This window comes from Ctenocephalides felis, unplaced genomic scaffold (assembly GCF_003426905.1).
Source record: "Ctenocephalides felis isolate EL2017-DRISC unplaced genomic scaffold, ASM342690v1 CF-g0.4_SCAFFOLD_03570, whole genome shotgun sequence".
Lineage (NCBI taxonomy): Eukaryota > Metazoa > Arthropoda > Insecta > Siphonaptera > Pulicidae > Ctenocephalides > Ctenocephalides felis.
Genome location: NW_020539724.1, coordinates 5,652,501 through 5,666,750, shown reverse-complemented (window position 1 = coordinate 5,666,750; position 14,250 = coordinate 5,652,501). Strand labels below are relative to the sequence as shown.

Sequence of the window (14,250 nt, the reverse complement as noted above, 5' to 3'; positions counted from 1 at the left end):
TTTAGCTTGCGAAGCTACGCGTAGAGGTATATAGCATGCATTTGGATTTAGCTTGGGAAAATTGCTTGTTGCGCGAGTGCGCAGTACGGCGTTTGGGGTGCTACGGTTGCTATAGAGACGTAGAGTATAACATATCTCATTTTCACAAGTGGGATGGGCCCTGAGTTCTAGATATACTGTATGCCGCGCGCTAATCCGGAACACGTTGTTCTAGAGAAATTTCTCTCTCAGAAACGAATGGCGCGCTTTTACAAATTAGTAAAGGACAAAAAATAAAAAAAATCATTAATTATTGATATTATTGAAATTTATTTTAGATTCATAGGGTTCTTAATCAACATCTTATATTTCTGCTTAAAAATTCTTTCATACTTGAAAATTATACTGTACACATTCTATGACAAACCAATTGCTTCAAATAGCAGGAATTCGCACTGAACATATCTTCAAATGCAAATGCGATTTTGTTATCTTTTCACAAAAATATAGCACCACTGCGCCCCTTGCTTGCATTTAATTTTGAATATTTATTTTGTTACTAAATCATAACAAAATAAGGTTTATTTAATTTTTTTTACTATTTCGGAAATGTTGACCAGATGACATTGATTAATATGACGATTGTTTACATATACAATGATAAGTCCACATTCCCTTTAACAAGTTGATCGCCACGATAAATTTAGAAAAAAACCATATTGCCCATGGTAACTTTATTAGATAATTTAGTTAACAAGGAAAATTATCGTATGAAACAATTTTTTTAGCAAAATTCTTGGAAAAACACATTTTTTGCGGTCACATGTTATGACGAACATGATCCTATATTAAAACGTTTAATAAATTAATTTAATAATTAATAAATGAATTTAGAAAAAATCACATTGCCCATGGTAACTTTATTAGATAATTTAGTTAACAAGGAAAATTATAGTATGAAACAATTTTTTTAGCAAAATTCTTGGAAAAAACACATTTTTTGCAGTCACATGGTATGACTGGCGTGATCCTATATTAAAAACTTTTCGTGGTCTTCTACTGAAGAGTAGAAGACTTCTCTGACAGTCATATATGTGTGGCAAAAAATACTGTTTTTTCAAGAATTTTGGCAATTTGGGATTTTTGGACCCCTCCTCCCCCTTGGTGATATTTGGTGATATTCAAAGTTACCCCCTCTCCCCCACCAAACATTACGTGCATTTTTAGTTACGTGAAAAAACTGTAAAAGTTTTAATTTTTTTAAAAAATGTTTGAACTTTTTTATAAAAAATAGTAAAAATAATAAATACACGTGATATCTTGCTATACCCCTCCCTCACCCTCGTGATATTTCGTGATTTTTTGTCAAACCCCCCCTTCCCCTAAAAACCTCACGTGATTAATGGACGCCCCCTTATGTAAATTTGTCTTAAAGTATTACTAAAAATGAGTTTTAAAATCATAAGAAAATGGGTACATAAATTTAAAAAAAAGTTTTAAAATTTGTTAAAAATTTGAGTTTTTTATTATTACCAGATTCCAGTACGATTGGACTTTTGCATCTTTTTGGAATCGCGCTTGATTGTCATAGAGATGCATTCAAGATATATATCGTCGGTGGTACAGCCTTGCTAGTTAGTATGCGTTTTTGATTTTTGTAACCCATACATGTGCGCCTACGAAAAGCGTATATATGTTTTTAGTGTGCGGCATTAGAATGTGACATAGTGAAACGAGAAGCACGTGGTCGCTCTGTGACGTCATTATCTATTGACAGCTCATGTCACGCGAGAACCATGGACGAAAACCCTTTTGCCTCCGGTAGTGGTGGCTGGTGGCTACTCACTCAAAACACCTTCGCTCGTAGCTCGTAGAGTTTACTTTGTTTACGCGCCTTGTACTAAAACGTAGGTGTCGGTACTTTCGCACGAGTGTGCGTCTATGACATCTTGGGCGGTTAGAGGATTTTAAAATTCAAATATTGAAAATAGAAGTACACGAGTAAAGTAAATTTCAAAAGTTGTCTTGTGTTGTACACAAATAATTCTATCATGTTAACTATGTTATTTTTATACAAAAATAGTATCCTTTCCTATATTGAAACAATATTTTTTCATTATTGCTTGAATTAGAAATGAATATTAATTCCGTAAAATTCTTTTCAAAATTTGCTTAATAAAGTTAGTTTTATAAATTCTTCTCGTTCTATTCCAATTTGCGATAATAACTTGGAAAATTAATAACAAAAGTTGGAACAACAAATATTAAAAAAAAGCAGTATTAAAATGTAATTAAATGTCTAAATAAAAGCATCTATTCATTAATTTTTCAATTATCAATATAAATAAAATCAAAAAAATAAATCAAATCAAAAAAATAAAAAGTGTTTATTAGTTTTTGGCAGAGGCAGGTCCAGCCATTTCGAAGATACGGAGCTAAATATGTAAAAAATGGCAGTTTTTGAGAGAACTAAGCGTCCGATTTAAATGATTCAAAGAACTTTCTGCTTGTCTTAACAAAATAATTGATTTTAGTACAAAAAAAAATTATTTCAACTTTTTTTTTTCAAAAAAAATTTTTTGTATATCGAAATTAATTCAGATTTTATTTTTAATTCTGACTATAGTTCTAATATACTTTAAACAAATAATTTCAACTTTGCAATTCAGTTTATGTAATTATAAATATTAGGCAATGTTACAATATTAATAATAATCTGTTTAAATAATTCAGTATTTCTCGAACATTTCGTTACGGTACGGGAAGTTCCAGCAATTTACCTTAAGGTACGATGCCATACACCCCACTAGTTTTTTTTTTTTTTTATTAGTTGGATTTGAATTACGAATTTGAGATTTTTAAATTTCATGTGAGATTTTCTAATTTGGTTTTTGAGAATATCAACTTTGCAATAAATTTGAAATCTTGAGTTTCAATATCCTTACTTAGAAAAAAGAAGTTTTACTCCATTCGAGTTTTCTACAATAATATATTTCTTCAATTATACTGCAAAATTGTGTATAAACTCATCGTTCGATATTCTTGAACATATGCTCATTAATTAGTACAATAATTGTTTACATATGCCTACGTTTCCTTCGAGGAACGTAGAGATAGGTACCTGCTACGTAAAAGAAAATCAGCAGTACATGTTCGAACTGCTACGTTATAATATAAATGCTTTTATTCTGTGTTCAAATTTTCTGACTAACGAACTAACACAGTCTCAATCTTTAATTGTGTATGCTTGCAGAGGTATCGAACTTCAAAGGTAGGATTGTAAGTTGAACATTAAAACACTATAGTAATAATACAGTATTACTAGAATATATATTACAAACAAGACATATACTATAGATTGTTTAAAGACCTTATACTTTACAAAGAATTTCGTAAAGTGTTTTGAGTTCTAATGACTTGCAATAGAAAAAATATGCAGATATTTCAATTTCCCCAATTGTTACCCCAGGATATTTAAATCAAATTTAATTAAACCTCGCTCTACGACATATCCTAAAAAATTGGTTCCAGAGCTCTGAGTTCTATACCCACGTTCATACTGGAATAGAAAATATTCAGTTGTGCAGCAAGAGCTACGTTCGCCTGCGTTGCCATAGAGAATACACGGCATGGCAAACGACTCTCGCCCGTATAGCCTTCCCATACTAACACAGGCTTACGCCTCGAAGCCGTGTGTCATATATACGCTGTATTCACTTCGATAAGAGAAAGGCTAACGTGCCGCGATCATGGTGTAACGAAATACATGGTATGCCGGGAATATTCAAGGTTTTAAAACTTAAACTACTATGAAAAGAGCATAACATAATAATAATAATAATAATAATAATATTAGAAATAAATTAATAAAAAATTTCTGATCAGAATTTATTGCAATTAGTAAATGCTCTGTTATATTTAATAGATAATTTTCATAAAATGATGTCACACGATTTTAGTCGAAGAGAGCAAAACCGTCTCCTATAACAACTTGCAAAGTATATCAAAATCTTTATAACTTTCTATTTATTTACTCATATTTCAATAATTGCCCTGTACCCGTCAGCAAATTACCTCATTGAACCCAAGGTTCAGATTAGTTATAAGAAATAAATACAAAAAAAAAGAAAAAAATCAATAATATTTTTGGTTTATTTAATTAATATTCAGATTCTACATAGTTTAAAAGTTTTATAGTCTCCATTCACAGGAAAAGTGGGATTAAGTACGAAGAAGTTTCATAGTCTTTCCCAAATTTTATAGTTCTATAGTCTGTTCAAATAATGAGTCAAGTAGTAACATATATTGTTTTTAATAGTTATTATTTTTAAATAGAATTATTTAAATGATATTCACATTTTACACAGTTTTGTAGGAAAATGATTGTTCTGAAAACTTTTATAGTCTATTCTTAATTGTATACTATTTTCTGTTTAAAACGTTACTAATAATTCAGCAAGTAGTATTTGCCTTAAAACCTAACATATTGTTATTAATGGTTATTATTATTATTAAATACCCAATATTTTTCCTATAGCAAATCTTTTCAATATTAGACACATTTTTAAAATAGTACTTTAATTTGTTTAATATATTTCTCAAGTTATAGTAATAGCAAAATATTACAAAATTATTAGTTTTATCCCTTTGAACATTTTGGCATACTTTAGAAAAAAATGTATGTATCTAAGTGTGTGCGTTTGTGTGTATGTATGTATGTATTGTTGGGTGCCGATTAGCTTTTCTCTTCATCAACCAATTTCATTAGATGTTATTGTAATATCATAATAAATTCAAATCAAACATAATAATCTTCATGTAAGCATTTATTTTCCCGTTCATTAATACTCTGAGATGCTGTCGTCTATACGAAAATTACACAACTGCTCACATTAAGTTACATTTCGGCTTTATATAACCTTTTATTTAGAAGAGGGGCTTTACTCATTTTTGGATATGATAAACTAAATTTCATTTATATGTGTGAGTGCAAATTATGTGATTCCCCGATCGAAATTCATAGGAATTACTGCAGAGGATCACGTATGCATTAGGAAAAAGTTCATCGATCCTATTTTTGATTATAATGCTTTTGTTACTCGATATGAGTTAATACAGTGTAACGACAGTTCTTGGGATGAATACAATGTTGAGAAACTGAGAATCAAGTATATGCGTAGTGTATATTATAGCTAGTAATATATTACTTATAGTTAAACCATTGGGTCGCAACAGTATATGCGGATACATTTTTTTTATATGTTCAACTTCTTCCATTGTGTCTTTCACTCTGGCATACCTTTTCGTTTACATCGTGGATATGAGTTTCAACACTGCTGACTATACTATTGAGTTTGAAACGGGCACACAGCGCAAGCGCTCGGACTCACACATAAATAAATTTCACGTTATACACATGGTATATTTCGTTCTCCCCATGTAACGCGCCTGTTCAATGCATAGAAACGAGACAAAATATTCTTACAATATATATTATCTTTGTAAATGTTGGGGAATTCAATGCGCATGAGTCTGTATTGGTTATATGGCATCAAGCGCTAACGAAGAATTTTCAGAATAAGTATGACTGTATCGTTCTTATATGCATTCGTATCTTTGCCTTGTTTTTTTTTTCATTCTGGTCTCTCTTCTCGTTTAGCTAAATGACTGAAATATCATTTATTTTAATACCCTATAGCCGGCACGTAGAGTTTTACAAATATCTTACCTATGTGTACAGTTTTTCCGAGAGGTCGGTACAAATTTTGTTTTCAAAATATCATTATCTTGTATTACCATGTGCGTTCGTAGCTCACATTGCGAGGTCATATGACGCGACATATTTGTAAATATTTTATCTATTATAGCCGAGTTCTAAACCGTGTTTGCTGAGGCGCAATTGCATTTTTGTCTTGTTGCTACGTCTGCGGGATGGGTACTAATTTGAACAGGGTAATCAGTTGAAACTCGTTAGATTTTGAATTGGCTTGATAATAAATATATCCGAAATTTAAATGTAAATAGCTGGTATAAGCTGCTTTGAATTTTGTATTGTTTTTAATTACAAATTCTGCATTGCGAAATTTGAAAAAATGTTATTGTTTACACCTACGATGGTCATTTACTATAACTTACAGAATTTCCTGTATTTTTAACTGGTCCTGAATCACAGGTCGCGGGTAGGATCCCGCTTCGAGCAACCTCACTTCAAGCAGTATTAAGAATTTTTTTAGAAGAACGTCCAATCACTGGATTGGCATTCGATTTAGACATTCTAAGTACTACCAAAAAATTTTAACTTGGAAATATTGACAACAATATGTTTCCAAGTGAAAACAGCCCTGATCCGGCATTGCTGCATCAATATTTGCCCAATTACAGAAATTTTAATAATAATTCATCATACAGAGATAGAACAACTGTTTAGGCTGCCATCTGTAGAACCAACTAGTATTAAGTCAAATCAGTCCAACAGCTTAGAGGACTCTTAAATTCTTATTGCTGTCCAAAAATTAAAAAAACATATATTCTGTAAAAATGTTAGATTTGCTTGGCTGCAAATTTGGTCAAATTAAATCAGCATTTTTGTCTTGTCGGTACGTCTGCAGGGTAGTTACTAATTTGAACAGGGTTATCAGTTAATTGGCTTGATAACTTCGCAAGAAATTGAAAAATATATAAATCCTAACTTTAACTGTTGATATAACTTGCTTAGAATTTGGTATTATTGTTTGTAATTACACCTCCTGTATTGCGAAATTTGAGAAAATGTTTATAAATATATATTCAACCTTATTACTTACATGTTCAATGGTCATTTGCAGAAAATCCTTTTTTCTTTTTTTTTTAATATTATGAAATAGGTGCATTTCATATGGAGCATCTCTAAATTTTTGGTAGTACTTAGAATGACTAAATCGAATGCCAATCCAGTGATTGGACGTTCTTCTTCTTCTAAAAAAATTTTTAATATTCTGTAACATTTTTGAATAGTTATTGTATTATTGGATGTATTTTAGGTCCACACACACATAATTACATACCCATTCGCATGATTTATATATGTGAATCGATTTATGACCACTAACAATAAAGCTTTTCAAACTCACTATGACCTATTTTTCGAACGCAAGTTTTCTAAATTATTTTTATGGCATAAATATTTTTTTATATCCTTACCTCTTTGGTGAAAAACAAATTTTTTGCATAGTTTTCCTGGTTTTGCTATGTATTTATACAGTTAGATATTTCCAACAATTTTAGTATAATTGTTGGTAAAATGCCAACATAATCCGTGTGCGCGTGTTTGAATATTGGCTCGTAACATCAGCCTGCACATTTTCATCTGCGCTCTGATTTTGTAAACAGCGTGGCGGCAAAAAATTAAATTTAGCAATTATGGCTAGATTTACATAATTATCAAGAATAATAATAAATGATATAATTTTGTATTTAGGTGTCCAACTTTAATAATAATCCAACATTGGCCAACAAAGGCAAATCTTGACCTAAAGATTAAAAAAAAAACAATTTTTGCTGTTTTTATAGTCATTCAACATCTAGTTCATGAATATCTTTATTAGAAAATGGATTGTTATCTAACTAGATATTCAGCTCTACTGTAATTTGTATCAGCCTTTTCCCCAAGATTTAGAAAAAAATTGGTTTTAGTAATTTAACGTTTAGTTCAAAAATAACTCTATTGGCATATTGATTTCGATCTAACTAGATATTCAGCTCTTGGCTCTACCGCAATCCAACATTGACTTGTATTAGGCTTTATCATAAGATTTCAAAATATTTGTAATATTTAGTTTCATATTATGCTATGACAAATAGGATTATTCATTTTGAAAATTGGTTCTCATTAATTCTATTACTTTTGGTTATTGTGGTTGGTCGTAATCAAAAATTTCTTACGAAAGACTTGGGTGCGTCATGTGAAAATTTCATCGTTCCACAGAGCGAATTCATAATCATCGAGTCGAGACAAAGTAACAACGCTGGTTGGGCCGTACGCAGAGAAGCGACGAAAAGACCTTCTCGTGTTCTTCATCAGTTAAGAGAGAGGAGCCTGCTTTGCTCTATTGGTGTATTTCTGTGCTTGAGTTATATCGGTGTGTTCCAAGCCGCGCCATGTGCTAGCCGCCTGCATATACCCGTATGATGTATAATACAAAGATATATATAGGGGAGCATGCCTGCCTGCCTGCCTGCCTGCCTGCCTGCCTTGCCTTGCCTTATTTTCAAACGAACCGTCCGCTTTTGCCGAGGGATCCCTCTTCGTTAAATATATTTTTGGTTAGGTTATTTCGTTCCTCCCTTTTTTTTCTCTCGTATTTCTCATCTACACACTGTTACCAGAGCCAGGCAGGAGTTCTGCAGGTAACAAATATCCTAACTGCAGAATTTTATACCTGCGTATCGAGAGAGGAAGCAAAAAATGGATTTTGCCGCCAAACCCAAAACTTAATCTCCGACGTTTTTCGAAGGTTTTGAATTTCGGAGAATGAAAATGTATTTTTTTTGTCAAGATTTTTGATAAGTTAATGGACGGCAGCTAATGTTTTTCTGGGAGGAAAGTTTTTCGGCTTGGTTGGATTGAAATAATGTAAAATAATTGAAAGATCAAAACTAGTGGGGCCCTTGGCATCGTGGCTTAAGGGAAATTGCTGTAACCTCCCGTACCAAAAATTATTTTTTTAAAAAAAGATTAACATTTTTGAATAAAAATTACTCTGAAAAATACAGATTTTTGAGAAACTATAAATTCTTGACAAAAATTTACTCTTTTTTGAAGAAAAATTTATTTTGAAATATTTTAGGAATTCTGACAATTATAAAGACAAAATATCGAAGCTCGTAAGCGCCACGTCGCCGTCTAACGGATAAACATTGGTACGGAACCCATTGGAATGTAAACAAAATTTATACTTATTGTTATAAATCTCTATAAAATATCTGATAATTTGATGTGTATATGTCTAATGATCATTTTTGACCTTCTGTCTTCATGAAAATTTGATCAGTTCTTCATCTTGTTAATACAAGTAAAATGCTTTTTGAATTATTCAAATCGGACGCTCCGTTCTCTTAAAAACTGAGTTACCGTTTTTGGTACTTTTTTCCCCATATATTCGGAACGGCTAGACCTGCCTTCGCCAAAAACTAATCAGCACGTCTCCTTATCTTTTTTTAATTATTCAAAACGCTTCATCCGTGTTCCCGAAATCGTCGACGAAAATTTGTATCCGCACACACACACATACATCCATTTTTTCTAAGGTATGCCAAAATGTTCAGAAGGTTTTGAAACGTAAAGATATGTAAAAGTTTTCAGTTTCGATTTTTTTGCGATTACTATATCTTGCTCTACGGGAAGTTAACAAGATATAAATTAATGAATATGAGCCTACTTAGCATTTGTTTGTAAATGAAAATTATATATTACGGTATGACCATATTAGACAGTAAAGAAGGACCATAGTAGAACCCCGTTAAGACGATCATAAATCACATTATTTCTTGCATAATACGCCACTTTATGCATGTTGCAAGATTTTGTCTCCATCCCGCATAATACACTTTCTTGCTTGACACGTATTTTTGAAACTCTTTCTGGAAAATAGTCTAAAGGGGGTTTTATCGTAATGTAGATTGGATTTCATTAATTTAGTAATAACACTATAGTTGTTCTCATTGTCTTATTGGTTTTTATATTGGATTATTATTAATTTTACAGTGCTTTAATTTTGGCTTATTTTAACCAGGTTAAGAGTATTTTCTATTATTCGATCAGCAAACTAAGAGATATTTACCAATCAAAATTGGTTTACTATAAAAAAAGCTAAAGAAATACTATTAATGATGAATAATATCAATCTTTTCCAAATTGTTGCAACAAGTATAAAGTTGAAAAATTTAAAGTGGTATCTCTCCAACTGAAGATATTTACTGATTTTAATATTTTTAGTAATATCAGATGAGCTCATAATATTTTCAATTTCAAATAATATATTTAATTTTCCCCCAAAATTAGTAATCCAATATTATCAGAAATCATTTATTAGTTCAACTTCCATGTAAAACCGCAGCAATTGACCTTTCCGATGATCATCCTGGTTAGGACCAGGCTAACCTCGACGCTTAACGTCCTCTCCTGGCTGGATATCACTACGCGGTAACTTGCCGCGCAAGTTTACTGCGCAGCAACGCGTTCGCCGCGTTTTTTATAATTCTCGCAGCAAAACCGGGGACTCGAACCCGGCCATAGAAGAGTACCGTACAACGTTTCGACAGAGAAGCGAATATTCATCAGCTTATGCGCTATATATGGCGATATATAATATAATATATAAATTTGTACATGCAGCATGATGACGCTTTCATTAAATTTTGTTTCAAATATATAATGATGTTAGTTCGGATGACTAGTCGGTCTAGCGAAAATTATAAATGATTTTTTATTAAATCCAATTATTGATGCTTAAATCCTGAACATATTGTATTTTCTGCAAGATAATAAATTTGTATACTTTGGGCTTTGCTGTCTCTCTGGTGCTTAATTTGTTGCTTAAGTAATAGGTAAATTTTAAATTTTTGTTCACACTTTTTTTATCGTTATTTTCTATACCTCAGTCATACCAGAAGTATCTGATCACGTTCTGGTCTAAGGCATTACCTATAACTAATAATATATTCAGGAATAATGTTTTTGGAACCAGGAAACTTATAGTTGTTAACAAATGAAGTCTTGATATTTGATTAGGAATTATATATTATTAATAAATTAATTTGCTATATCTGGATTTTGGGAACCGGACATATTGAGGAAAATTTTGATATTGGAAGTATAAAACATCATTTATTATTTTATTGGTATCAATTTGATTGTTTTTGGCTTCAGCATATAAGATGCTCCTGATGCATCTATTTCAAATTCATATTAAACAAAATTTCTACAGAAGTTAGTTTCAACTTTGTCTCAAGAAACAGACGCATTGTCATCATCAGTTCATGTTTCAATTACACATTCTGCTTAAATTTGTTTTCTTACCAGGCGATTTTATGGAAAAAAGTATTGCTTGTCTTTGCTTTGGTATGCTAGCTTGTATGAAGTTTGGCGTATTGTTTTGAAATCAGGTTGAAAATATTACGATTAGATTAGATTTTGGGACGTGAAACACAGTTTACTGATAAATCGCTTTTTGAAATGTTCAACGTATTTCAAATGCCGATAACGCATTCTCACAAGTTGCTGGCGAGTCTGAATTGCCGTTTAAGATTTAATATGTTCAAATGTCAGAAAATACACGAAACACATAGTACGTTTATTTCCTTCAAACTTATAAATAATGTATTTACTTTAGATTGAAATAATATATAAAACATAAAACATTTATTTAATAATCTATTCCCTATTTCAGATGACTTTCTACGTATCAGAATGGAAACTAAGAACTCAATGAATACTCAAGTACATAAAACAATGAGATCTTGGAACTTTCAAACTGTTTAAGGTAAATATTATTAATTTAAATTTTTAATTTGTGTATTGTACTTAGCATTTATCTTTCGAACTAGAATCGTATAAGACTACCAATGTACCTCATTATCTTATTGGAATGTAGTCAGAATCCTATTAGACAACGAAAACCCTTATTATTAATATAGGTACCTAATTAACTTTATTGGAAAACTTTTTTCTATTTCACATGAATTACTTAATAGGTTTAATATTCATTATGAAAATTAATTTAATATTATTCAATATGGTTTTAAACTATTACCTGGTACTATGATACATACATACATATATACTTGCACTTGTATATAGAACGTGGCGCGTAAAAACCCCCTACTATTGCGAAAAGAGGGTTTTCCACCCCTGATCGCACTCCCCTGGCTTTATAAGGGATGAAAATAAGGGGTGGGGGCATTTATTAATCCCGACGTTGAACGAACCAGCGTATATATATATATATATATATATATATATATATACATACAGCATTATACCATTGGTTCTCAAATATACAAGATTAATAACAAAGAAGTTGAAATAGAGTCAACAAAGTATTTTTTTTATGACACTGCGATGTGAAGAACTAATAATATATTCAAGAGTTATCTTATAGTTTTTATTCAAGTCATTTTCAATTATTCAAGATAATAATTAGTTATTCAAGATATTCTCAAGTCAAATAAAAATATTTTTTGACTTTTTGATGAACACTTTGATATTTGATATTGAAAAAGGATATTGTTATTTGTGTAGTTCTAGTTATTAGAGATTATTAATAAATTATTATATATTATCTTTTTGGGAAACATTGTACCTACAGTTAGTGAATAAACGTGGGAGTAACGCGAGCGTTGGAATAAATGCAAGTGCGGGGGTATATGTGTGTCTTTTCCCCTGTGTGTGTGCGATGATGAATACGGGGTGAATTTTGGGGGCGACTTGTATGTGTTGGATCTCCGAACAAGTATAAAATGTATCTTCTGCCAGTGTTAGTGTATATTTTGTTATTAGGGTGTTTTTGCTCCCTGGCAGCAGCGCAACGCGCCGTTCGCTATTTGGAGGGCATTGGTAGACCTGATGGTATATGAACGCGCTCAGGAATATTTTGGGATTCCCACTTCTGATAATTGTGACACTTGCTATTGCGTTGATTATTTCAAATTTTACGGAACATGGAATGACGAATATCTAATGCGAAATAGATTTTCGACATGAGTAATATTACTAACAAATGGTACTACAACTATTTTATTAAAAAAGTAGCGCTTTCATGCGACAATTCACTCTATTATCTGGTCAAAGTAATAGTAGAATTATATCAATACTATGGTTATAAAGAGAAGTTGTTGTTCTATTTTTTAGAACTTTTATCATTATCCTGATCAATCGAAATTAATAATCTTTAGTAGAAAGGACCTAACTGCATAACTTTTATCTTTAAGATATCTTCCATTTCATATCACTTTGTACGTTAATGCAACAGTATCCATATAAGTATATAATCATATTACAATAACGAATCTGTGCATTTTAAATCTCAAGCTAAAGTATTCAGTTTAATCTCGACACTATTAACTAAACATTCTATTATTTTTAGGTAATTCCGCTATGATGGGTCTGCAAGTTAACAAGCGCAAGTTCCACGTAGATAGCTACGACAGTGGACCACCAGCCGCCAAGAATTCTCGTCTGAATTGGCCACCACCAGCGGAGGATAGCATCGCAAAGCTGCAAGCAGTGGCGGTACCTGGTGAAGCCTGGACGCTACCGTCAGCACCTCAGAACCAGTACAACCCCAGCAGATCGGTTCTGGTAACCAGTATATTAGACGATAATTTCGAGGATGAAGAAGATGAACTCGATTATGATTATGAGGATGAACTCCCAATCCATCAACATTGGTTTCCTCCAGTAGTCCAACAGCCTCAACAAACCATTCGGTGCGCCGAGAACGGGAAATCTTATTTGGAGCTCGGAGGCGCTAATTATGTAAGGCCGAATAGCAGGCAGTTTTACCGCGAAAGGAGAATGCGCATGATGAATCTATCCATGTGCAAATTGGCGAGGTTTAGGCAATGTCCGGATCCTCCGCTTAGGAGGTCAGTGTTAATCTGTAATACCTTGAGATCCATTGAACGTGAAATGGAAGATGAAGAACAACAACAAAATTCTTTCAATAACGTTTGTTGGCAAGGTAGTAATGATTCTGGCAGATCAACACCTTATCCAATGCCTACGCCACCTCCTGTGATTCAAAGCCAACCTGTTAATCAAGCGCCCGATTGTGATTCTGGCTACAGTGACGATGAATCAGGGAAATCTATAGACTGGGGTTCTGTGTTAAGTTTATCGGCATTAGATCCAATAGTACCTTCTGCAGAAGATGACTTTGCGGATCTATTACCTTCATGGGGTAGGATACCTAGTGAATTAACAGACTTAGATTCTCCACAACGAATACTTGTGCGAAGTTAGTGGTGGGTCAAATCAGTGTAGATAGTCTAGAACAATATACAAAACAAATTCTGTACATAATATATATTAAAGATTATATATGGGAGTAAAGTTGCCGGGTGCGGTGCTTGTTATAAGAAAATCATTTATTTTTATAAAGACATTATGGTTTTAAAAGCATCTGTGTGATTGAATGAGTTCAATGCAAAATGTGGTATAAAATTATTACCTCTTAATTATATTGTTATATATTTTATAATTTACACTTAAATGCAAAACTTAGAAAAATTTTA

General features: G+C 32.1%; 1 protein-coding gene and 1 pseudogene across 3 annotated transcripts in view; one reads left to right on the top strand and one right to left on the bottom strand.

Moving 5' to 3' along the window:
* LOC113383233 overlaps positions 1–14,236 on the top strand; it is a 49,817-nt gene extending 35,581 nt beyond the window's left edge. For all 3 annotated transcript variants that reach the window (XM_026621485.1, XM_026621483.1, XM_026621484.1), the window contains 2 exons: positions 11,406–11,498; positions 13,101–14,236. In XM_026621485.1, coding sequence (XP_026477270.1) covers positions 13,112–13,978 — 867 coding nt within the window. In that variant the 5' untranslated portion in view covers positions 11,406–11,498; positions 13,101–13,111 and the 3' untranslated portion in view covers positions 13,979–14,236. The remainder of the gene's footprint in view (positions 1–11,405; positions 11,499–13,100) is intronic.
* The window catches only part of LOC113383231, a 209,939-nt pseudogene that overhangs the window by 83,323 nt on the left and 112,366 nt on the right, over positions 1–14,250 (bottom strand).